Genomic DNA, 24,817 nt, shown 5'->3' on the forward strand with positions numbered 1-24,817 from the left:
AAAGGCCATCTCGTACTACGTGGGATCCAGCACACGGAGGAATACAATGCAGTCCAATTGGGCATGACTCAGAAAGATGGGGAATCCGTGCTTTCATAGAGGCAGACAAGGGGGAGGACGCGCCACGGTGCGACGAGGACGACCGCCATCCACGAGTCAGAACCAGCAAGACGGAAGACAAGTCTGTCGGGTGATTTTCGGATGCCATATAACTCTGGCGGGGTTTTGACATGATGGGAGCCTGCAAGGTCGTGTTTATTTTCTTGAGCATATTTTCTAGGGCATGAGATTGCATTTAGCATGCAGGTACACGCCGGGGTCAGTGCTGAAGCATGTTTTCTGTTGGGCTGAGGGTGCATATATCATCTACTTGCATATCCATTGAGCATGCAATTTACGAGCCATCTAGGCCTGTTATCAAGAGTGCTACGTGATTCTCTATTGTTCTCTGAGGAACGGTCTGGCGTCTGTACAGAGTGAATCCCATGCCTGATGCAACCGCGACCGCGACAGACTACAGGCGACAGGCGGCATGACCACCACAAGTCTTTGCGTCAGATTATGTTGCGCAGCTGCAAGCCGGGCCAACCTGCTCGAGCGGAGGATATTGTGATTGTTTGGTTTAGGAAATTCCCAGCTCCGATCCATGGACGATCGCTCCAAAGCGACAGCTCCCCTCCCCTCACGGTAGACGAATCACTCGAAGGCTCAGTTCCATGGCCTACGACAGCAACGGAAAGCAGCCTCTCCCCATTCGTTGTACGATGGGCGTCCCCGAGTAGCACAGCAACAGCGCCAGCTGAGATCTCGATGACAGTTCCAGCGGCTCGGTTGAACACTCCCGAATCTTGAAGCAAATGCGCGAGCCCGAATTCTCCATTTCTGTTGTACCACCGGGGAAGGACAGCAGTGCAGGACTAGTATCACCGTGTCCATGCAAGATGGCGCAACATGGCTTGCCATTCCCAGGCCAGCAGCTTCGAAACTGACCACCGTTCAGCAATCAATCTGGACGCCACCTCACAGCCGCAGCTCGGCGGAAGTGCCAGAATCTCGTGTTTGTTCGGTGCTCGCAGGGTCCCTCGATTGGTGGCCATGGGTACGAGCAGGCGCTCCGTTCTGGCGTAGTGGTGTCTCTGGTACCGAAGTTGTTCGGGTGTCACAAGCTGTACCGAGATTCCAGCATGCCAGCTGACCTGGGTGCCTGGCCACGCCACCAATCGCTCCTCATGGGACCGGGCACGGATTGAACACAAACACACAGGGAACGTGTTTGTCTGAGCACGAAGATGCGCAGGAAGAGGCCGTGGCATTACACTGTCTCCCATCGGAGGCTTCCTGACGCTCCGTCTCCTTCTAGTGCGGCCCAGTGAAGAAGCGAAGAGAGAAAGAGGCTGGGGGTTGGACTGACATGCTCTTCCTCATGTTCGATCGGATCCATCCTGGACCCGAGGGGGATGGACACGATCGCACCAACAGGGGCCTAATCTGTGCTTCTCGTGGACAGATCTGGAGATTGGTATCTACACTGTCCTCAGCTCCTCTGGAGCCAGCCCGCGGCTGTCTCCCGTATCCGAATGAACAATGGCGAGTGTGAGCCACCCCTATGCCGAAACCTCATAAGCGCTCTTGATCCCAGTCGGCCACAGACACTGTCTCGATTTGCAGCAGGACGTTCCTTACGTCAGGTCTGCTGCCTATATTTCCAGCCTTTCTAAACCACCATTCCCCGTTGACAGCCCAAGGGGCCTCTCCACATGGGTGTCAATTCCGCGGCATTGTGACTGGCTCTCAAGGGCCTGGCAAGCCGGCGCTGGCTAGGTCTTGCATCTACTATCATTGGCGCGACGTTCTCGCCTTGCCAAAATGAGGCTGCAGGGATCGTGGTTCCGATGGTCTGCTCGAACGTTGAACAAGGATAACCCGAACTCTGTCCGGAGGAGGGACGCCACCCCAGATACTCGAGACTTCCTCAACTGGCATAACCTCATCGGTGATGCTGCCACTAGGGGGAGAACAGGCGCATTTCCCGTATGCGAGGCAGGAGTGATATATCTGATATCACATTCTCACAAAAGGGCCTACCGCAAGGCGATTTTCGGTCGTGCTGACTCGCGGCAACCTCATTTATTGGATTTGATCCAAGCACTCAGTGTCAACTTCTCCACCGGCCAATCTGCTTTACGGGTCTTGAAGCTATACTGCGCAGATGAGAGAAATGTACTGCCACGAGAGCCCAAGCCACTGTTGTACCAGAGCGAAGGAGCACAGGTAGGTCGCGTGTATAAATCACGGTCAGAGTGCGCTTGCAACCTGATCTGTTCGTTCAAAGAGAGTGTTGCTGTCTCTGTTGCGCATCAACGTTTTGGCAAATCAAGCATTACCGCTTCCCTCTGGCTCTGTCTCGGGCCGGGGCTCGCGGCTTTCAAGTGCGCATATGGGAGAGCAGAATTGACGGTACCAGACATTAACCCCTGCCGATTCTGGATCCACCTGGGGTCTCTGCAAGATACGAGATAACCTCGCCGTACAAGGAGGGATTGGATACGATTGATCCTCGCTCCTCTATCCAGAAGAAGTCGCCATCGGGCTCCACCTGAGATCTGAGCCATATGCATCAGATCAAAGGTATAGAGGCCGACTTCCACACCCAATTCCCGCCCGCCTGCGCTGAAGGCCTTTGTCAACAAGAGTGTCAGATCCATGTACATCCTCTCTGCGGTCGTTCGGTGGAAAGAACGCGATAACAAGACCGCAAGCTTTGACTGATCTCGACGATTAGCCCTCGAAAGCCCTGCCGCTGTCAGCCAGCCCTCACACCCGACATATCCGAGACTATGGCCCCAAAAGCCGACGTTCGTCGACACCGGACGTCGAGCCGAGACGAAGAACAGTATATCATCCTGGTCCAACCTGTATGTACGGGAGCTGCTGACAGACGTAATCCGGCAACTGACTATGAACCTCGACAGATCCCTCGCCATTGCCGGTGGCAAGAGCTGAAAGACATGACCAGGAACCTCGGCGGCCAACAGAGCCTAAAGGCCGAAGTGTTCGAGGTGGGCAATGGAACCCAGATGGGGCATTGTACCATCAAAGGAAGGGCTGACGCAGTAAAGGTTTATGGTATGTCACTACTTGAGACACATATTTGCGTCCTGACACGGCACAGAGAATCTGTGCACTCGCGGCTGGAACGGCCAGCGCGTCCGCGTTCAGTTGAGTACGCGCGAAAAGAATGGTGTCCTGAGAACAGTCGAAGGACCAAAGGAGAGCAACGGGTCGCTTGACACTGCAGCACCGCCCAGCCTGTCTCATCCTCCTAAAGGCCCTATGGCCACAACACATCCTGCAACGTATGTATGAGGCCAACAGCGGCAGAGTCACTCACTAACTCCTCCAAGACTAGGATATACCACTGCAGCTCAACCGTCTGCATCCTTGACGTACAACCCCCAATATGCAAAGATGGGTGGTTGGTCACTGCAGCAGGGAGCACCCTCTCCCCTCGCCGCCAGAGGTCCAATCACACCCTACGCTCCAGCCGCCTGTCCAAGTCAGCATGCCTATCTTCCGTCAACGGCGTCCACTCAGACAGTGACCCCTCTCACGCAGTATGGCGCACACTATCCAAGTAAAGCCGGTTCTGCGCAAGCCTCTTCCAATTCACCACTCCCACCTCGTATCATCAACGACGGGACAACAATCTTCCTGTCCAGCTTACCCTACTACCAATCTGAAAGCGAATTGCGCAGTCTTCTGAAGCGCTACGGGAATGTTCTTTACCTGGAAATCCACCCGGACCACCGCAACCCGGGCAAGAACAAGGGCACCGCACGGGCACGGTACAAGACCTTATCCGAGGCTCTGAGTGCGGTCCGCGGTCTCGACGGCCACATTCTCCGAGACCGCAAGATCAGCGTCAAGCAGGAGCGGAACGAGCTTCTTGGCCAACCAGGACCTAGAAGACCATTGCACGTGGCCGAGTACGGCGCCAGCAGCAGCGTATCGAAGCAGAAGAAGAACGTGGAATTCTCATCACCAGCTTCGGGCGCGAAGACCAAAAAGTCGCGAGACGCGGTTAGGGAACCCTCGCGCGCGAGCGATAGGTCTCAGCGGTCTATCTCGTCTACCGGATCAGGGCCCCTCGTGGTCAACGGTGCGTCGGCCCAACGAGGCAGCCAGGCAGCAGCATCGTCGAGAGATAGTGATGACAGCAGTGAAGGGGCCAGCAACAGCGACGAAGATTGCGAGGCTTCACCCGACGACGACGAGGAGGGTGTGCAGGAGGTAGGCTCACTTCCCCTACAGGCCCCCTTTTTGATTTCCTTGTTCTGTCCGAGTGCCTCACAGATGATGTTTGGTTTATGAGTCAATCTCAGGATTTCACAGCTAATATATTCGCGTCAAGGTGACTCGCAAGATACACCACCACAGACTATGAGCGGTCATTCGGCCGTTTACGCGATGCGACACACGACAATGGAGCAGAGCACAGATGATCTCGACGCAGCTCTGCCCGGCCCGGCATCAACGAGTGGCATGCAGGGCTCAGGACGGAGGACAGACAGCTTCGTTATTTCGTACTGTTTCTCGGACAAGCATCGCCAATTTTTGGACCGTTCGGTTTCTTGTTTTTGCTATTACTGTTACAGCTCTTTGATTGTGGTTCTAGCCATTCCCTGGTTCATCGCTTCTATTTCCAAAAGCATTATCGCATGGGCATTATCGCATTGCAGCGAGACGTTTCAGAGGTCGTTCAGGATATCTTCCATCTTGATGTCGCAGGTTTGATTGTATTGCTTGTCCTGTTCTTGTCCATTGGATCACGGCACTGGGAATTCGGGATGTGTGGATGACCGAGTTGAGACATAGTTTATTAGGTCCCCTTCTTTTGGCATGTATGACTTGAAAGTCAGGAATATCAAGATTACAATCGACGTAATTAATGAGGCCAAGTTTCGTCTTCCTCGTCCTCTCCTCGAAACAATGCCAATTGGATTCCCACTTCATCTATGTATGATATATCGTGTTCACCGTACTGCAATCGACCACCCCTACTTCGGATCCATTTATGGACACCACCTTGATACTCACTCATAGGGAAATCATTGATGCTCACGGCCAATACCGTTCCGCAAGATGCGACAAGTCCCACCGTCCATCTCTGTAGAGGGGTAGTTCGCGCGCGTCGACAGAACACTCCACCCCGTCCGATTCGTCCCACTTGTACGTCCCTTGCTGGTCGTTAAAACTTGTAGAGTCGAACTTTGATCGACGGCGTGCGCGCCTACATGCCGAACAAAGACACAGAATCGATCCTGTAGAGCCGACGGGCCGTCCTTCCAGCGAATCAGTCTTTCATTCATAAAAGTAGTCGAGCAGTCGAGCAGGTGGTTAGGTGGTCAGGTGTATCTGTCGAGCGTGTACCACGTGTACTTTTACTCTACATCTACATCTACATCTACATCTACATCTACATCTACATCTCCCGAAATATACCCGGCCATACAACATACGCGCATTACCGGATCGTGAGGCGAGGGTCAAGAATACATGGCCTGACATACACTGTTACTACACTGTAAGCCCACGGTCAGCACACAGTAAATACCCGATACATATGCCAGACGATGACCACGAGAGTTCGAACTACACATGTCCGTCCTCAGTACGAGACCCTCACACATATCGCATGCTTGCTGTCTGGGGTATAGGGTATATACGATGTAGGTCTTCCGCAGTGTACCTAGTTGCACAGCCTGGACCACAACCGCGTCGACGGTGCGATTACTGTTTTATCGAAGTAGGAGAGGTGGATACGTGGACATGACACCGCACGACACGACGAGACACGACACGACACGACACGACAGGCCAAAGCAGAGTAAAGCAAAGCAAAGCAAGGCAAGCAGGCAAGCAAGCAGTGGTGGACAAGGATGGGATCACCTTGGATACACTGGATACACTGGATACACTGGATACATTGGATACACTGGATACACTGGATACATTGGATACACTGGATACACTGGATACATTGGATACACTGGATACACTGGATACACTGGATACACTGGATACACTGGCTACACTGGATACAGTACGTACATACTCATTCAGTAGAAGGCGAACTTTTCTGGACCTTTTTCGCATCTGGACCTAATTAATTATCTAGGTACTCTGTACCTACTGACCTTTGCGCCGGAAGACTACCTTACCTGGTAATTATGGTATTCTTGTACTGGTTAACGATGTACGAAGTCATTAGGTGCAGACACACACTACGGAGTACTCCTTATGCATACACGTTATTATTCTGCTTCGACAAGGGACAGACGCCAGTAGACTACTGTACTCTGTACTCTGTAGACAGAACTGCACCTCGCATGCGTGGCGTGGGAGAAAGATCAAGCCGGCATCTACAGTGGCTCCAAATGCAGCCGAGAATGAAATCCAAGAACATGTTTGTTTGCCAGGAGATCTTGCCATCTGGCCGTTCAGTTTGCTTACAGTACTCCGTACAGCAGTTCCATTTGCTTGGTTGGTTGTTTGCTTCTCAGCGATACTGACCAAGACGTTCGTTCCATGCCATGCACGCTTCCCGAACTGTCCTCAGACCTCGCAGCCTTCGCAGCGATGGGCAAGCTGGCTGGCTGGCTGGCTGCCTGTCCAGCCCATCCGGCTCACCTCAGCCCGCGTCGCTGGCTAACTCGTACGTAAAGACATTCCCGGGCTCCCTGGTATACCCGTCTCCTTCCCTGCCCACCTGCCTCTGCCTCTGCCCGGTATTACGGCTGCTTTTGCCTTCGAAAGTTCCACTCCGGATATACACCTCCTTCGCTACCACCATCACAGCTCCCTTTGATTGCGACCTGGCCTGGCCACTCGTACTATAGTGGTGCACCTTCAGTTGAGAACCCACAAGATTCCAAAAACACAGGGATATCATTACTGCTACCTTGCTCGCCATTCGCTTGAAGGGACCCCCCTTTTTCCAAAGCAACACCTATGGACGGCAACGGGATCATGAATAAAACGCACTTTTCTGGAAACTCTCGACGCTGATGTCCCCGGGCTTGCCCTTCAACTCGGGCGCCATGGCCGGCAGGGGGACTTTGTTCATCCCACTCGTCCCTGCGTAGATCGAGCTTAGACTCTTCGTCCTGTCTGTCTGCTCTAGCAATTTCTGGGCCGGACCCTCTGCTTTCATCGTCTGAGTGCGGCTCCCGGGCGCCGATGCAGTTTGCCCGCCCTCGGTGATCTGGGCTTGTGTCTTCGGCGCGGGCCGCTGAATCGGTTCGAGATAGGGCGAAGGCAGGTAGCCCATTTTGCCATCGCGAGCACGACACCGCCACCATTCCGAGGCATTCCCCATGGGATCGGTCTTGCTCAGGACGGCCACAAAGTCGCCTTTCTTGACCTCAAGATCCATCCCGCCTGACTGCGGGGTGGGCGTATAATCATAGAGCACGCGGCAGAAATCCAGCTTCCGCGGGTCGATGGGGACTTGCTCGCCGTTCTGGTTCGTCGTGTAAGTGAGAGCACCGGCTTGTTGTTGGCGCCGGAGCTCTTCTTCCTGCGATCGGGCCATCGCGCGGATGAGTTTGCCCATTAGGTAGGGTAGACCAAAGACGGCAATGGCAAACATGATGAATGGTTTTTTGGAGGGGCGGGCTGGGGCGGGGGAGCCATCTGGTAACGTTGCGGGCGCGGCGTTGCCGTTTCCTGACATGAAGGAGGAGAAGGCGGCCGGCGTCAGAGCTGTAGCATCTGCTGGGGGTGGACGGCCTGTTATTTTGGCGATTAGAGTGCGCATCCAGCGCAATAGCGTGAAAATGCCGAGCACGGAGCCGAGTGTTTGGCGCAGATTGCCGAGTTGTTCGGCCATGGAGACCATTGCTATAGAGGTGTCAGTGATAGCTCTCGCACGCTTCTGTCATGGACATCGGACTCACCGAAAAAGCTCGAATGCGTCGTCATGTACGCGCTCTCCAGCATCTGCGCGAACCCGCCGAACGCACCCACTATGCTCTCCATGATTTGGAATGTTGCCGCTGTGCTTTGGTTCCACGTCTGCGTCAGAGACTGGTTGTTTGGGTTATTCGGATCCATCCCTGGGTTGAAGCCGCCATACCCTCCTCCATACATGTTGTTGCCGTACATGCCGCCCCCATAGCCGTACCCGCCACCACCGTACATGCCTCCGCCGTACATGCCGCCGCCCATGCCGCCACCGAAGCGGGAGTACGGCGAGCTGTAGGATGAGTAGGGAGAGGAATAGGGACTTGAGTTCATGCCGAAGCGATTCTGGTTTGTGAAGTTGGAGGCGTTCTGGTTGACGACAGAGTTGAGTGTAGATGGGCGATCGGGAAGAGCTGGCGTGGCCGAGGGAGGAGCATCTGATGAGGGCGCCGTCATTGCAGAGGAGGTCATGGGTGTGCTCATGCCAGAGGTAGCTGTCGATAGTCAGTCCCCGAACTTGGGGCGTCTGGGGTGTGGAGTTATTTACCGGTCGAGGCAGCACGCTCCCACGGCTTGGGCGGCGAAACTGTCGTCATTCTCTGTTATCTCGACATTGTTTGTGTTTGCGCGCTTGGAGTGAAGTGTCGGGTGGAGAGGAGGGAGGAGGAAAGGAGCACGGAGCGACAAGGGTATAGAGACAACGTAAAGCCGGATCGGTTACGGCCGGTGGAAGCGTCTATGGTGGTGGAAAGGTTGATGTTCTTCTGGCTGACATATGATCGATTGGGCTCTGAGAGGCTGGAAATTGAAGGAAAAGGCAAGATGCCGAGGATGTTTGCGGAGGCGGAGAAGGTTGGCCATGCTAAACACGGTTTAGTCGCCTGCGTCGCTTCGTCTCAGGGCGAATCTCGACGACTTGCATCTTCCGTCGGCTGAAGTCGGACCAGAGGAATATCAGAAAGGGTGTTGTTGAAGTCCGCCGGTCAAACTAATATGCTGCCCTGGTGGAAGCCAACACAGGAAAAACACTCTAGGCTCCTTCACTTCTGTCTCACTTCACACTTCACAAATGCTTGGCACAGCTATCACCACTGCACACCAGCATCAAATCCAGGTGACAAAAAGTCAAAAACTCTGCCAGGAACCCCAGTTGAATAGGAGGTCATGGTGAGCGAAAACCTGGGTAGGTTTTTCCGGCAGTCCTGTTGATGGTCGGTGTACGAGTTCTTTGATTCCTGGTTCCTGGGATGGTTGAATTTGTCGACTTGGTTGGTGTTATTCAACTGTGAGCTCTGTCGAGATCCCAAGACATCACCACACAAGGGGTACGCCCCAGGGTGGCCGGTTAAGCCTCGCTCGAATTACAAATTCATCCTCGTATACACTCGGATAGCCTTCTACGCAGCGAGGGTGCCTTGGGAGGAGCCACAGTTGAAAGTCGAAGAGTCGAATCGAGTTGTCGACAATTCGTCACTGGAACGCCTTCTAGCCCGGTGCTAGTTTGTCCTGAACCAGCAGAGGAATTGTTGGCAGAATTTCGACAACAATAATATACATGTTCAGATTTTTCGGCGGAAAAGGCTGAAGGTGAATCACCCGTGAAGGTGAATCACCCGTGAAGGTGAAGTGAAGGGCCGACGCACAACGACTCCAGCCCATCCTTCTGCGTCGACTCGCGCAAACAATGACAAATGACAAGCTTAAGTATCAGAAGCAATGTTCCCCCTTTTCGCAACTCGGCGTTGGCTTACGAAAAACCTATGCAAACAGATGCGTTGACATGAACGGAGTTGATATCACATCTGGCGACCTGCCGGCGCACAGTGATGATAACGGTGTCATGATTTTTGACCACGAGCTACGACGAAGAAGACCATACCACCAATGGGCTATCCGTTGTTTCATATTCCTGTACCAGTGCCAGCACTTCCTTGCCTCGAACTACTCACTGAATGGCCGAGAACTTCGTCGGCACCAAAAAGCTGCTGGCGACCTTGGCATTGATGGCCCCATCCTTCTCGCTGTTGGCCCTAGCTTCAATCCACTCCGGGTCGTTGAAAAAGGCATTCCACTTCTGCTCCCGGTCGGCCAGGGACTCCCACGCCAGCATGTAGGTCAGGTCATTGGCGTCGGGACCCACGAGGGTTGTCCTGCGTGAATCCCGCATGTCAGTTGGGAACGCCCATGCGAGTGTTCTGTTGGCCTAGACAAATAGCCGGCCGAACACACTGCTCGCTGGCTTTTAATGTAGCCATGAGTGCGGAACATACCAGAACCCCAATTGCTTGATCCCATGTTTCTCCCAGATCCTGAGCGTGTGGTTCTCGAATCTGGCAAGCAGATTTGGCATCCGGCCAGGGACGGTGGTGTAGATGCGGAGTTCGTAGATCATCTTTGCTCTGTTCAACGCGCTTGCTCTATCTTTTCTTCTTCTTGATCCAGGCCTGAGAAGATAAGTCGCCGAAGGACCTCAAGGACGACTCGGCAAATTGAATCTCAACCTTGCTGATGATGCTTTTCCTCCATATCTCCCCTTATATATGCGGGGGTCAGTCCTCTCAGCGTTGGAGATCGCCCGAGGGACCAGCCTCACCGGCCATCCGGCGTGCAGCAATGAGGGGTTTCTCTCGATCGTACATAAGTATGGTACGAGGCAACAGTAGCTTTGGAGGACACGGGCCGTGATTGAATAGATTACAGTATCAAGACTCTGCGCGTTACTCCAAGTCGAGTTGCGCAACTACAGGCAGGTGTCTTCCACCGGAACTTGCGATCTGAGTCCTACGTGACGAGGAGCCATCTTGATTCCTAGGGTACCTTCCGCTGTACTGTATGCATGTGTAGATAGCAGTCGCAGATAGCTATGGTCAGGCCGCCTCACATTCTCTTAAGAAGTCAACATGCTAGGAAGTCGTGCAAATCGAGAAGTTTGCCCAACCAGGCGGCAAGTGGAGGAGCTGTAGGGAGCAACGGTAAGATACACAGGACCTGATTTACTTGGAGTGATCGGACTTGAATGGTCGGCAATGTATGGATTGTGTAACTGGATCTGATCGTGAGAGACATCGGGGGTAGAGAAATACAGCAAGCTCTCAAGCTCATCAGGATGGTTGAGCTCTGCAATCTGTTGGCAGCTGACCTATTGTACTAGGTGCCTATTAGAGGGGCACGAGGGGCTATCAGAGTCCTGAAGGGTGTCGACCACGATGGTCCTTGGTACCCACTAGGCTCTGGCCCTGGGGTCGAGTTCCGGGTAAGTTCCACAAGGGTGCCGCAGGGCCTGCTGCAGACGTCCAACGAACATTGCAGAGGTGGTTCAGTTAAAGATCTATCCAGCATCAGGCTGGCTGCCCGCGAATTGCGCCCTAAGGGCTTGACTGGGTAGAGAGGACTTAAGGCCGCTTCTCGCGCGTTCTAGGTATCAACTCACCCGCCTAGGCTTCACGTCGGCGCTTATAGTTGCGTCCGTAGGCTTTGTGCCTAAGTAAAGCGCTGCTGCCTGGATAGTGCCGACACAGGAGTGCACCGACAGCACAGGATCTGCAACATCCCTCCACGGCTCATCCAGCTAGTTGACCGGACCTTTTTGCTCCTATCCGAAGCTGTACGCCGTGCACTCCGGCTTGGTGCACATTACTAGTGCTCCTCCCCCAACCTCGCCGTTCTAGACATTCCCCATCCTTCGACGGACTCCATGCCAGGACAAGCGTGGTGGACCCTCGAACTACTGTACAGCCGGTCTGTCCCCTCTGGCAAACCACTGGTCACTGCTAGTCACTGCTCCTTGCTACTGTAGCCATAAGTCCCCGAGTATTCTGTACCTTGGAGTACGTGGGTGAGTGCCTGATCACTCGTCCACCATTACAGGCTGACACTAGACCCTACAGGCTGACACTAAGCCCCGCCTGAGACAGGAACACAGATACCTAAGGTATGTATCGTGCATAAACTACTATGTACAGTCGTCTGTCAGTTCCTGAACGTATCTGTTGATCCGGCTGACTAATCCTGAACCTAACCCCCGAGTCTTTCGCTGCCATTGTCATACAATACTGTGACTCCACGCGACAGTTCACTAATCGACAAACCAGGCTTCGTAACGCAGACCATACTGTCGCTTACAGTAGTAGTACTGTGCACAGTAAGTGGACGGCTGCTGCAGACCACAAGAGTTCTTGATCTGCCTCGCCGAGCGCGACCGAGGTCCATGGATCTTGTGTCCTCCCTCCTGGGTGGCACCCCATACCCGGACTTGTATATACCACTGGTGTGTGCGCATGTCATCCCAATGTTGGCCTAAATGGCTTATGTACGTACGCCTGGAGATCCTGTCTCAAAGCTAGATAAACGGTGGTCATCTTGTCTCTCTTTTTGCGCGACCTCGGTTTCTCGATACAAGTACTCCGTACAGTAAGACTTAAAGCTCTTGCGCTGGACGCTGCTACTGTACTTCCGCTACTCGTGGCGCTCGCTCTACTTGACCAAGACACTGCCAAGATTTCCCATCCAACGGCACGCTCTTCCACCTCCTGATCATCGACAGCTGTGTGGCACCTCTCGGGAGACACCTCGGACAAAAATGCCCTCCATAACAAGCCACACTTTCACCACGACCACCAGCCAAAAACCCTACACCTACCTTACGGCCGGTCCTGCAACCGGGCCTCTTGTCATCTTTCTCCATGGCTGGCCCGCCATTGCGCTGACATGGAAACCACAACTTCTCTCCCTCTCGTCGCTGGGTTTCTACTGCGTCGCCCCGGACATGCCCGGCTACGGCGGCACCTGGACGTCCACCGACCCGGCGGACTTTGCGCTTGAGAAAATCGTGCCCGATCTGCTGGAGTTATTGGACAATCTGGGCAGGAAGCAGGCCGTGTGGGTCGGCCACGATTGGGGGTGCGGCCCGCTTTGGGCACTGGCAAGTCACCATCCCGAAGTCTGTCGTGCCATGGTGGGCATTTCGGTGCCGTACCGGACGCTCGAGCTCGGCCTTTCCGCGCTTCTAGAGCTGATCGACCGCGACTTGTACCCCGAAAAGGAGTTTCCCTACGGACAGTGGGATTATCAGGTCTTCTACGAACGGGAGCCCAAAGCCTTGGACAGGCAGTTCGAGGCGAACCTCCCGGTCCTCCTGAAGTTGGTGTACGGGCGAGGGAATGCCGCGGCGGGTAAATCGCCTGCGCGGACCGCCCAGGTGACCAAGCATGGGGGCTGGTTCGGCGGTCCTGGGGCGCCCGTCCCAGACTTTCCACTTGACAAGACGGTTCTGGACCAGGAGATGTTGGATGCTCTAGTCGCGAGTGCGAAGAAGAAAGGCTGGCATGGCGCCACGGCGTGGTACTTGAACCACGCCGCCAACCGCAAGTACACGCTCGAAAAGAGTGTGAACGGCGGCGTGTTGAAGATGCCCGTGTTGTTCGTGCACACCGAGTACGACGCAGTGTGCCAGACGGTGTATAATCCGAGGCTCATGGACGAGATGCGCAAGAACTGTGAGAAGTTGACAGAGTTTGTGATCAAAGCGGGCCACTGGGGCGCACTGGAGTGTCCCGAGGAGGTGAATTCGGGGATTGTGGACTGGGTCAGGAAAGATGTCAAGGAATGGTGGCCGGGCCCGGAGCTGAAGAGTCGTTTGTGAGAAAGTGAGATGGGCTCAGGGGGTTTACTCTGGAGAATGATAAGAGTGACAGTGCGTTTGGAAGGGCTTGGACTCCCGTGTAGCGCTTTCTTGCTATAGCATCCGCCTGCTGGGGATTTCAATACCTCAATAGCCTGCCTGTTCCCTTTGTAATGAGAGTAGTGACCCTCCTCATCGAAGTCTTCGACTATTCGCAGGACTGTCCCCATGATTTTTTGCCGCCGGCGCATGCCCAGGAGCTTGTCGCATTTGCGCTCCCTAATGTGAATATTCGCCATAGTTGAAAGAAGTGTTCGACTCGTCACTATCCTCTTTGCGCTCCTGTACCTCTAACCATTTTCATACGTCAACGATTTTCTTCGAACCATTTTGGGTCGGTGCAAGAAGATCCTGCTACTTGTGCTTGCATGTGGCGTGCGAATGGTGAACAATCCCCCTTCACAACCTGCACAGCTCAACCGCGGCGTCTGTTTCCCGCGATGGCAAACACTTCAAGGGTGACTTGTGAGTTCGCGATCAATCAATCTCGTACGTATACACTCACAGAACTCTACTACGTCCTTCATCTGGCTGGTGGGATGCTCTGGACCAAGTGTGAGAGTGTAACGGCGACGGCTGAATGCCTTCGAAGTCTACGCCCAAGCGGAGCGTCTCGAAGGGCCGTGGTGGGTGGGCGAAGCTCGATGCCTCTCGCTCTTTTGTCGTGCATGGCATTGTTGACCGAGGTACCGTTTCGGACACCAGCGCCAATCTTAAGCCGCTTCAGGAGTCCGCACGGCGAGAGAAGACGAGGCGTTGGTGATCATTGTGCACTGATAGTCATGAGGCCCCTCTGATATCGGGCACCGTGCAGCGTCATGACCGGCTGTCTCCGTGCTCTTAGCCTCCTTGGTGAGGTCAATCTGACCGGTGTTTAGCTTGCTCCCGTGAGGTACCAAGACGCACCGCAGTCCCGAACGACGACTGACTGGCCAACTACTCAGCCACAATGCAACGTGGAATGGGCGTTCGTATGTAAGCTCATAAGAAGGCAGCCCTGTTGCTGTGACTCGTCTCTGGGAGAGCGCTGGAATACGTCTCCAAGGCTTTTGCTGACGAGCACCTCAACGTTTTGTCCAGCCACATCCAGACCTTGCTGGTGATGGAGGTCATGCCTTCGGCTTTTTCGCACCATGTGGCGGGTGGGCGGCGCGGTCGTCCTCCGGACGTTCAGCTGCATCGCCGAGTTTAGACCAGATGCCCTTGAAACGGAGTACCTCATCAGCGGTGGGTCGATGGACGCTTTGCCACGAAAGCATCTTCTCAAGTGTGTCGGCGACCGATCCGGGACGGGACCTCAATTTGCGTATGATCTCCTTGTGAGCGGTGTTGCTGACGCCCTTCTCCCACCTGCACGGTTCCTGGAAAAACAGTTGATACGCTGAAAGCCCCATCGACCAGACATCAACCCGGCAATCATACGCATCATGTCTCAGATTCCTGTTCCTCTCGTACTTGAGCCTCAGCACCTCGGGTGCCAGGTAAGCGATAGTGCCGCAGTAGTGGTCGGTAGAAGTAGTGTCGAAGGTGGCACTGCCATAATCAATAATGATCGCATGAACAGGCTGGTAGGAAACAAGCATCATGTTGGTAGGCTTCAAGTCTCTGTGCATGATTTTGTGCTGATGGAGATGTGCCAATCCCTTCATAACTTGGTGGAAGGCAGACAACCGGACCTCAGCTGGCCTTTTGGAGAGTGTCAGGTCGAGAAAGGTCTGTCTGGCCAAAGGTGAGTGCACCAGATACACATCGTTGATCTTGGATTTCCCCGTGCTGTACTCGTCACCTCCAGAGTAGAAGTCTGCCATGAGATGGCAGAGATTTGGATGGTCACCAATCTTCCTATAGATTTGGATCTCCAGCTGTATCCTTGCCACTGTCGCCGGTGTACGCTTCACGCGTTTTATGGCAACTGCCCGGCCCGTTGATTTTTCGAACCCCGCCGACACCACGCCGCTGGCGCCGGACGCGAACGGAGAGTGTATCAGAAAGCCATGTAATTCATGGTGATGTTCGAGAGGCGTCAGCTCCAGAGACATGGGCGGCACGTCACCATCAGGATGGAGCTTCGTGAACAGTTCGCCCAACTTATCGCGGTAGCTGGTCTCGTTCAAGCCTGTGAACTCCAAGTTGTAGGACAAGTTACCGAAGGCGAGCGCCGTGCGGACCGACCCCATTACTCGCTGGGAGCCCTCCATGCGCTCAATGCCATTGACAACGACAGCCTTTCCCTTGCCGACGACGAGCATCAACGCGCCATTTTGGGCGTGTACGAGACGAGCATGCCTACCGTGGACATGATGCCTGTTTTTCTGCAGGGTCAATAGGAAGTCTACACCACCATTGGGCAGATCCTTCCTGCCAGAACCAAGCACCCAACCCAGTCGCGGGTGGTTGGTGATCAGATCGAGGCTGAGTCTATAGTAGCCCGCTAATACTTGACCCTGCTGGAGCGGGCCTGTTGCATCGCTATTGGTATCGCTAGTACCGTCCCATTCTGGTGAGATTGCTCGGGGCGTATCCTCGATGAAGAGAAATCTCCGGATATGCGGGTTCCAATCTGGTTCAAGCCGGGTGCGTTCGGCGATGGAATGAAATGCAAGTATGGCATTATGATTGACAGGCACTAAGCGCGCGAAGTCACCTCTTAGCTTTGCGTTGGTTCTTGGGCTGAAAAAGGAATCCTCCAGAAGCAGTGTGTCTGGCGAATTGGGAATAGTTTCGGTCCCATCCTCGTGGGCATTAGCCATCGCAAATATGGGAAGAATGCCGCGTAGGAAGGATGGTTTGTTGGTGGTCAGTGTCCGGTTTTATAGGGCCCCCAAAAAGGCGTCGAGTTGCAACAGGCAGACGCTGCGCGGGCATCACCCCGGGGTCATCTGGTCAACGCCATCTCGACGCGTTCTTGGACCGTCGACACAGTATCTTCATCCAAGAACATCGGCAATGAAAGCCAACACTCGACGCTTTCTACAGGATGCCCCAGGAAAGGACATCTGCACGCAAAAACATGTTCAATGCCACACCAAACAGTCCCGTCACGGTTGGAGCGGCGGTCGTAGTGCGGCAACGGCGCTTGTTCGCGGCCAAGGCCGGAGTTTCCCGTGATTGCCGGCTTGGCAGAAGCGGCACGTGCACGGCGGTGGCTGGCACCCAACAACAACGTCGTTTGTCTGATTTCACGACTCACAAAGCTGGCATCATCCACCAAACCACCTCATAACCATCCGAAAACATGTTCATACCACTCTGACGATGGATGGGCATAGTTGGACCGAGTCACGGACGCGATCCCCGTCTGTCGTCCCAGACGAGGGCATCCGCGGCTTCCTCGAGGAGAAGACAGCAAACCTGTTCGCCACCCAGCTGCAGTCCAGATTGACCACCCTCGAACAAACCAAAGAGACGCCGAAATTCCTCAGACGCAACTCCTACGCCCTCTACTTGGAGGGCCACTTCGCCCTCCTCGACCCCCGCGAACTCCAGCGCACCTCTCTTAGCCCTACCCCTCCTTCCAGTGACGACGACTGGACCAGTGCCGAGCGCACGCCGGAACCGCATTTCAAAGCAAGCACCAGCAAAGTGTGTCTTGACGAGAGTCTTTACCCTCGATTGAAGACCCAGCAAGGCCGGATCGAGCGCAAGCGGCAGCGACGACAGGACAAGAGAGGCCACCGGATGGCCCACAAGCACAGTCACCACATGTTACGGCGATCAAAAAACAAGTCCAACGCGCTCTTCTACGAGCTCGACTGGATTGGAAGAAATGCAGTGGCCGTGTGCCAGATGACGCCAGATCATTCCCAATCAAGCAACAAGAAGGGCTGAGAGCCCAAATCGGCAACACACCTACCACAAACCTCCACGATAGGGCCTCGATGGCCAATGTCCTTTGTTGGATTCTGCATCCCAGGAGAGAAATGCATCCCATTGATGGACTTTCTCAATTGCAACTCGACAAAGATCCCTGCGCAGGCACGTGGGTGACCGCCCCGCCGACCGAGCCTTGTCACTACCATTGGTGGCGCAGTCCCCGAGAGTGCCATGCCGCACGTCAAGCAAGCCTTCTACCTTGAAGATCTCAGCCTCGCACCACTGTGTTGGCCACACGGACCTACTTCCTGCCAAAGTCGGCTGTTTGTTGCTGGTGCTGTTCAGCAACGAGCGCAGGCATGCACTGTACTGGTCGATAAGACAAATATTTCGGCCATGGGCGATGGTTTTCCAGTCTGGGACCTGCGCCACCCAGGCAGGTGACGTCCAGCTCGTAAAATTAAAAGCTGGAGGATATTGATGTGGAAAGCAGGTGTTACCAAGAGTTGGTGCCTCATGCCCGCTCCGTGGCATTGTGGATGGATGTGAGCAGAAGAGACGAGGGACTAAACAAGCGCAGTTGGCGCTCCTAAATTGCTACTTATGTACTGTACAGCCCGTGATTGTTTTCTTTTGATACCCCAAAATTTCAAGGCGTTGGTTCGCGATAATTACAATACAATGTCCCACTTCAGCTCAAGACTTGATCAATGCCCTGAGACAGCCTCGCGATCGTGATTCATAACCCCTGTGCTTTTGGAGACATGCCACTCTGCCGTCCACCCAAGACCACAGTTCCCGCCATTGACATGGACCCTCGCGTAATCTACCTAGCATTTCCATCCCCCAGACATGGCTTCCCAACACAGTGCATCGTCGTACATTCCCTCCCGTAGCATACCGCCACGGACCCAGATCTCACGACAACCAAGCCCACCGCAACGATACTCAGCGCGCCCAACAGCGCCGCGAGGATCAAATGCCACAACGTGAACGTCCGCGTCGACCTCCTCCGCCGGCCCATCTCAGGCGCGTACGGTCCGACCATCTTCTTGATCGGCTTGACGTTGTCGGTGAGGGCGGTCTTCACGCCGCGCTGCATCCCAGGCAGGCCGTCCATGCTCCACGCGTTCTTGTACGCCCAGTACCTGTTGAGAAGTGAAGGGTAAGCTACATAGCCAGTTGACCCCGCTGACATTGAAATTGACATCAATATGATTATGAACATGAATATGATTATGAATATAATGGCATGTCGTTCTTAGAGCGGCGTGCGCATCGGGAACGTCATCGCCGTCACCATCTTCACGATGGCGTGGTCGAAGTGGAAGTGCAATCGACCTAGACCCGGAGGAAATACTCCGCTCCGTAGAGAAGAGGGGAAGAGGGAATCAAACATGCCGACAGTACAGTACTCACCTCTCAATCCCATCCTCGCGCTTTCCCTCCCTCTCGCTCTTGACGCGTTTCTCAAAGAAATCATTCAACGTCGGTCGGAAGCTGACAAACTCGTAACACGGCATGCTGAACCCGCAGGACGTGCCCACCTGGTGGATGTCCACCAGGACGATGGACCGGGTGCCCGGGATGATCGTCACGCCCTGCGACTTGACGATCTCGTCGAACGCGGGGGTGCCGTATTCGAGCGGTGTTCCTGTGTGGGTGGCATACCGTCAGTATGGATGCGCGTGCGTTCGCCCTCAGTCTAGCACAACAGGGTTGGACAAGATCCCCCGAATACAAGTATTTCCTAGAACGCAATGCTCAATACGCACCTTTCCCGAAGATTCTCAAAATGCGAGGCGGGCCCGAAAACGCATTGAACATGACCGTGATGCGCCCGTTGCCCGGCTCGTGCAAGTGGCTCGTCGTCTCGATCCCACTGCCCGTGAGGTCCATGTACCAGAACTGGCGGATCAGGATGTCCTTGTCGTTAGTGGGGGCGGTGCGGCGGCGGTCTTCCTCGTCAGGGCTGCGAACGTGTCGCTGTAGTTGTCGTTGTGATTTCGACTCCTTGATCACGCCAAAGAAGGGCCCGCCTTTGTCGGACACGCCCTTGGGGGAGACGTTGACGTGGCCGTCCCCCGACAGGGGCGCCGAGGCGATGTAGAAGACTTTTTGCTCGAGGAGCCATTGCACCAGGGAGGGGGGGAAGGTTTCGTAGAATTGACCCATTTGGCGGAGGATTGATGTCGTTTTCCTGCGGAGCGTAGCGTAGAAGTTATAATTTCGATGAGTGGATGAATAGAGAGATGGATAAATATTCGATGGGGTTCTGGTTCCCTTCTCCTCCCGCAACCACTGTACTCGATGGTATCGGTCGACGCAGAACCTAGATCGATTAGTACGAGGTACTCTGTACCCGGTTTATCGACGACTTGTTGAGTCCTCGATCAGGATCTATTCAGGCTTTGTTACGCTGATATACCCCGTACCACTATTGGAGCCGCGACTTTCATGGTACGACAAATCGGCGATCGCTCTTTTGCACTGCTCACGAATGCTACATGTCCATAGCTGTGCGAATACGATGTTGGTCTGAGTCACCCGGTCCCCCGCTTCTGGTGCTTCGATCGAGTCTGGGGTATAGCCGATATCGGAAGTGGTGTTTTCATACAGCGGCCCTGCGCAGTCTGAATTGATCTGCCCTGCGCAGTTTCTATAATCTGACCTAACAACCAACGCTGGATCCTGTCAATGGTGGAAAGGGCTTGAAAAGTTCACCACAATCATCATACGTAACCAGAGAGGGCGTCTGATGACTGCCTCGGGAGTGCATCATACATCTGCAAGCGATATTCGGCTACCAAATACTGTAGCGGAGTCACCAGATCCTCCCCGATGCACCATGCGCTCTAATGTAATCATAACCAATGTGTAGCCATCTAAACCCTCGCACGCTTGGCGGCTTCCACATCCATGGCCTCCTCATCTTCCCTTTTGCGCTTGCAAAACTCTTCGAAGCTGTTGCCCTCTTTGATCCAGACATCCTTGACCTCCCAAGTCCGCCTGTCCCATTCCGCAGCTTTGACAGACCACTCTTTCAGAGCCGCCTCGTTCTCTTCACGGTTCTTGCTCGTCCTGTCCGTGTAGGGTTTCTTCCCTTCCTCGGACAGAGCAGCCCACATCTTGCCGAGCTCGACGCGGACTTGATCTCGTTCGGACTGTTTGGTCTTTTTACCCGTCCGCGATCGCTCCTCTGCTAGTCGAGCCTTGACTTCATCCCAGTGTTCACCCGAGAAGAGGAGGAAAGAGTTCACGTTTGACTTCACGGGTTTCACTGGTGGCGGACCGAGGTCATCGTAGATCCGGACCCACATAGCCGCATCCCAAGCTTCATGGAGCGTATTGTCCTTTTCCTTGACAGGTCTTGTGAAGGTACCGGCAGGCAGGAGTTCGTCGCCCTTCCTCTTCCCGCCTTGGGCCATGTGTGTTTCCATCTGCTTGACTTCGACTGGAGCAGATGACTTTCTCGCACCCGCGGTGGGAACAAGTGTGGATGGTATAGCGATGGGACCGACCATCGACTCAAATACTTCATTCGCTGCACGGAGACCTGACAAGTAGGCGCCGTGGACTGTTGCTGGATGGGACGCAATCGTGGCCTCGCCTGCGAAGAACAGATTCTGGATGGGAGCGGCAATGAGGTCATAGTCACCGGGTCTTGCTTCGGCTGCAACATACGAGTACGTGCCTCGCGCAAACCGATCAGATCCCCAGCGAGTGACGATCGACTCCACAGGCATTGGCACGTTTGGCGCGCCGAATACATTTCGCAGCTGGGTCAGACACTCCCCTATTAGGATTTCGTCGCTGACCTTCTCGGCTTCGTGCGCGGCTTCCCCTGCCATGAGGGCAATGAGGACGGGTAGTCCGCTTGTGTCGATGCAATTCCAGAAGAGATAGAATTGACCCCGACCTTTTTTGTAGTCGCTCTGACTGAAGCCAGCGTTATCGCGCGGAGCGCGCAGAAGACCGAACATGTCTCGGTCAACGTCCCAAAATGGTCTCTCGAAAACAAGAACGACCTTGTTCAGTAAGCCGAAGCCCATTCTTCTAATGGCATCTCGCTTCCACTGGGGCAGAGGTGGGTCGAATTGGATCGTCTGTTCTTTGAGAACGCCCAGGGGCGCCGCAAAAACGATTTTGTCTGCATCGATCGATTGGCCGTCCTCACAAGTGACAGTTGCTTTGCCTTGGGAGCCGGCCGCACTATAGCGGATGCTCTTGACAGGCTTGCGCAACCGGACATCGAGAGGTTCTGGGTGACGCCATATGGCGCGCGGGACCTGTTGGTAGCCGCCGACAACTTGGGCGTGCTCTCCTTCGAACTCGTTGCCGATGTCCTGATCCCAACCTCTTAAGCTCAATTTGTCCACGTTGGCCGCATTTGCGTATTCGAGGTTCGCGAAATGCCAGTTGATGAGGCGCAGGGCATAGGGTTTGAGGTCGAGAAATTTCTGGTACTGGTCAATACCGGCATTCATGACTGATCCAAGAGACTGGTTGAGCTGGGAGGCAAGGTCATCCAGCTCCAACGTCTCGTGCATCTGGGTTGTCTTCCTTAGTAAGAAGCCAAACTCTTTGGCTGCCTGCGCGGCAGGAAGCTGAGTCTTGGTCTCCATACTTGTGTCGACTTCTTCTTTGGACTTGTCGCCTTTTGCGGCTCGATGGCCTGCACCTCTCCTCTTAGACTTTCTGCTTGACAGCAGTTGATCGATTGTGCCGAGTGCAGTAGCTTCTTCGAACTGTTTTATCGTGATTGACTCCTCTTCGGGAGGATCACGTCCTGCCTCAATTAACTCTTTGTCGCCATGTGCAGTTCTCTTGACAGGATGCTTGAGCCGGTAATGACCCGTTCGATCGAGGACGTCGTTGTACAACCTTTCTATCATTGCATCGTTGACTCCATTAACGGGTGTACCGTCGATATCGTAGAGGGTAGAGAGGTCTCGCAGGAGGTGGCAGTCGAGGGCAAGTTGGCCACGGACAATGGCATCGAGAGGATTTCCGCGTTCGAATCCGACGATGATATGAGCACCCATCTCAGCGGTGGGTCTCTGATCAGGTGATAACTTGGTTGATCGCATGCTGGTAAGAGGATGTGAATAAATTCGCCCACCTATTCTCTCACGGCCTTCGAGCACGATGACTCGTGGGGGAGCACGATCTGGGTAGTGTTTGAAGAGGTTTGTGAGCTGCCTTGCGGTGCTGAGGCCGGCCATACCACCGCCAATGACCACGATCGTCTCACGGGACACCTCTTTCTTCCGCCCACGACCAACACTTCGGCTTATGAATGGGGAGTCGACGCAGCCAAAGTTGATGTAGCCTCTTCTCACAAGCCATTCATAGGCGAAACAAGCAAGACGCGTCCAGCGTTCATCTCTTGCACAGCCGATGGCCTCATCGAGGCTCACGCTCACGCTTGGGTTCCGCGTCCACAGTCTAAGAATGCCGTTGCGAATATTGAGGTACACCGTAACATGGGAGTAACACAGCTTGTCTTGTAACAGTCTGTGCTCGTCTTCATGCAAGGCAAAGGGATCAAGCCTCGAGGCCTCGGCAGCAGCCACACATTGGCTGGCATATTCGGAAGAGGGGAGCCTCGGAGGAATGGACGATTTGGCTCGAGCCGTTGTAGAAGCCTTCATATACATGTACGGGCTTACGTTGTTCTGGCTCTCATGCTTGTGTTCGGCTTTCGGTGTAGCCTTCACCTTCTGCTCTGGGAGGGACAAGGCGACCGAAACCGAGGTCATCGAACTGTTAGGAGAATCACGGGCATCGCTCTCGAGCTGCAGACTTCGAAGGACAGAAGTCGGTCCGCCCGGAGAAGCATCGTCGTCGGATTCGTCTTCCATTTTGATGACCGAATCGTCGTCTGACTGGTTGTCCATGACTTGATCATGACTGAACTCATCAGTATCGAAACCCACCATTGGACCACAACGGGCTTCAAGCAGCATAGCGTCTGCCAGCATACCTTGGAAGACCAGCCTTCGACACGTCCGTCATCTCGACGTCCAGTATTGTGGTTGACATGATTTCTGCGGTATTTGATAATGCTATTGTGGCCGCCATGTAGACATCTGTCTGATGAACGAATAATTGATATTGGCCACTGGCAGAGGCGAGATGGGGTAAGATGGTTCAGGAAGTAAATGTAATAATCGAAAATGGTCTTGCGATCGAGGATCTGAGCAGTGTCAGTGTGGGTGAACGCAATATGATGGAGAGACTGTTCTGGGTGTTCAATACCTATTGTGCGTCCTCCGAATCTGATATGCTCCACCATCCACCTTGGGTCTGAAGGAATGTCCCTATATCCGTCTATACAGCGTCCTCTTCTGTCGACACGTTCGTCCACGTCGTTCGGAAAAGGAGTGTGGGCAGGTATGCGCGCATTATCAGGTTGGCGGCCGTCGGAGGGATGAGCGGGCAGGAGTGAGGTTGAGAGAAAGTCCCAGCTGTGTCGCCGCCCACTAAAAGGGCCTATCTCGGCAAAGCCCTGATGACCCAAGGTTGATGCAACTGCATCCCTTCCACCACCCTTTCTATCATCGACATAACCCCAGCTTTGTCGACCAGATGATGGGGAGCTAGTGAGATGTCTTCATTCCTTTACCCGCTGCCCTCCTCGATGCTGTTGTGAGCCGCATTCTCGAGACGATTGGCTGCAGTTGTTCGACACCTTTCCTTTTCCCTTCGGGTGCACCCATCTCAGCACGCCCAGCCCCTCACCTGCTTACAGCCTCTCCTGCGCTGGTCACCACATATTCTCGAGGACATTGATGTGGAAAGGATTTTATCAAAGGAACATCTCGAAACACCAAGTCCTGTTGGAGCCTACATGTCCATCTGATGTCCATCGTTGATGCTTGTCATTGTCATACGAAAGATTTTGCCCCGGTGCTGCTGAGGCAGACTCTACAATCTTGATATACCTGTTGTAAGCCATCATGGTTTCAATGGGACGAGAGACCAACGTTATTGTCAATAGGAAGTCATTAGTCTATTTTCAATGGCTGCGCTCGAGACGATAACCATGGTAGTTGGCTCCTACTGATACAGACACTGCTTTCCACGACAAGTATCCATGTTCATCACCCGTAGGAACTCAACCTACGTTTGTCCCTGTTCTTTTGTTTTTAATTCTCTTTTGCAAAGCTCGCCCGATACGTCTGAAGCTGCTGCCTCCGACTGTCGATGCTTCTGGTCTCTCGAGGGATATATCTAGCTGACACGCAGCTCAATCGCCCAGCGCCGACCGATACACAGCAGGTGTTCCTTTCTCGCTATGCCATGCTGTGACATGTGGGCGATATCTTCATACTGCCGCCTTCAACCCAATCTCAT

The 24,817-nt window shown here is 54.2% G+C and overlaps 8 protein-coding genes across 8 annotated transcripts; 3 read left to right on the forward strand and 5 right to left on the reverse strand.

Moving 5' to 3' along the window:
• Positions 1-3,468: 3,468 nt before the first annotated feature.
• On the forward strand, positions 3,469-4,371 carry G647_03156 (uncharacterized protein; the record flags this gene model as incomplete). Its single annotated transcript, XM_008727502.1, has 2 exons — positions 3,469-4,290; positions 4,354-4,371. The coding sequence occupies 2 exons, from the start codon at positions 3,469-3,471 to the stop codon at positions 4,369-4,371; spliced, it is 840 nt and encodes a 279-aa protein (XP_008725724.1).
• A 2,656-nt stretch (positions 4,372-7,027) lies between these two features.
• On the reverse strand, positions 7,028-8,561 carry G647_03157 (uncharacterized protein; the record flags this gene model as incomplete). Its single annotated transcript, XM_008727503.1, has 3 exons — positions 7,028-7,902; positions 7,959-8,459; positions 8,513-8,561. The coding sequence occupies 3 exons, from the start codon at positions 8,559-8,561 to the stop codon at positions 7,028-7,030; spliced, it is 1,425 nt and encodes a 474-aa protein (XP_008725725.1).
• Positions 8,562-9,910: 1,349 nt separating this feature from the next.
• G647_03158 (uncharacterized protein) lies at positions 9,911-10,357 on the reverse strand (the record flags this gene model as incomplete). Its single annotated transcript, XM_008727504.1, has 2 exons — positions 9,911-10,115; positions 10,236-10,357. The coding sequence occupies 2 exons, from the start codon at positions 10,355-10,357 to the stop codon at positions 9,911-9,913; spliced, it is 327 nt and encodes a 108-aa protein (XP_008725726.1).
• Positions 10,358-12,544: 2,187 nt separating this feature from the next.
• On the forward strand, positions 12,545-13,606 carry G647_03159 (uncharacterized protein; the record flags this gene model as incomplete). Its single annotated transcript, XM_008727505.1, has 1 exon — positions 12,545-13,606. The coding sequence occupies one exon, from the start codon at positions 12,545-12,547 to the stop codon at positions 13,604-13,606; it is 1,062 nt and encodes a 353-aa protein (XP_008725727.1).
• Positions 13,607-14,754: 1,148 nt separating this feature from the next.
• G647_03160 (uncharacterized protein) lies at positions 14,755-16,395 on the reverse strand (the record flags this gene model as incomplete). The annotated part of the gene is made up of 1 exon (XM_008727506.1): positions 14,755-16,395. The coding sequence occupies one exon, from the start codon at positions 16,393-16,395 to the stop codon at positions 14,755-14,757; it is 1,641 nt and encodes a 546-aa protein (XP_008725728.1).
• Positions 16,396-16,900: 505 nt separating this feature from the next.
• On the forward strand, positions 16,901-17,473 carry G647_03161 (uncharacterized protein; the record flags this gene model as incomplete). Its single annotated transcript, XM_008727507.1, has 1 exon — positions 16,901-17,473. The coding sequence occupies one exon, from the start codon at positions 16,901-16,903 to the stop codon at positions 17,471-17,473; it is 573 nt and encodes a 190-aa protein (XP_008725729.1).
• A 1,400-nt stretch (positions 17,474-18,873) lies between these two features.
• On the reverse strand, positions 18,874-19,633 carry G647_03162 (uncharacterized protein; the record flags this gene model as incomplete). Its single annotated transcript, XM_008727508.1, has 2 exons — positions 18,874-19,112; positions 19,234-19,633. The coding sequence occupies 2 exons, from the start codon at positions 19,631-19,633 to the stop codon at positions 18,874-18,876; spliced, it is 639 nt and encodes a 212-aa protein (XP_008725730.1).
• Positions 19,634-20,343: 710 nt separating this feature from the next.
• G647_03163 (uncharacterized protein) lies at positions 20,344-23,322 on the reverse strand (the record flags this gene model as incomplete). The annotated part of the gene is made up of 1 exon (XM_008727509.1): positions 20,344-23,322. The coding sequence occupies one exon, from the start codon at positions 23,320-23,322 to the stop codon at positions 20,344-20,346; it is 2,979 nt and encodes a 992-aa protein (XP_008725731.1).
• Positions 23,323-24,817: the final 1,495 nt, after the last annotated feature.

The sequence above is a fragment of the Cladophialophora carrionii genome (genome assembly GCF_000365165.1).
Source record: "Cladophialophora carrionii CBS 160.54 unplaced genomic scaffold supercont1.2, whole genome shotgun sequence".
NCBI classification, from domain to species: domain Eukaryota; kingdom Fungi; phylum Ascomycota; class Eurotiomycetes; order Chaetothyriales; family Herpotrichiellaceae; genus Cladophialophora; species Cladophialophora carrionii.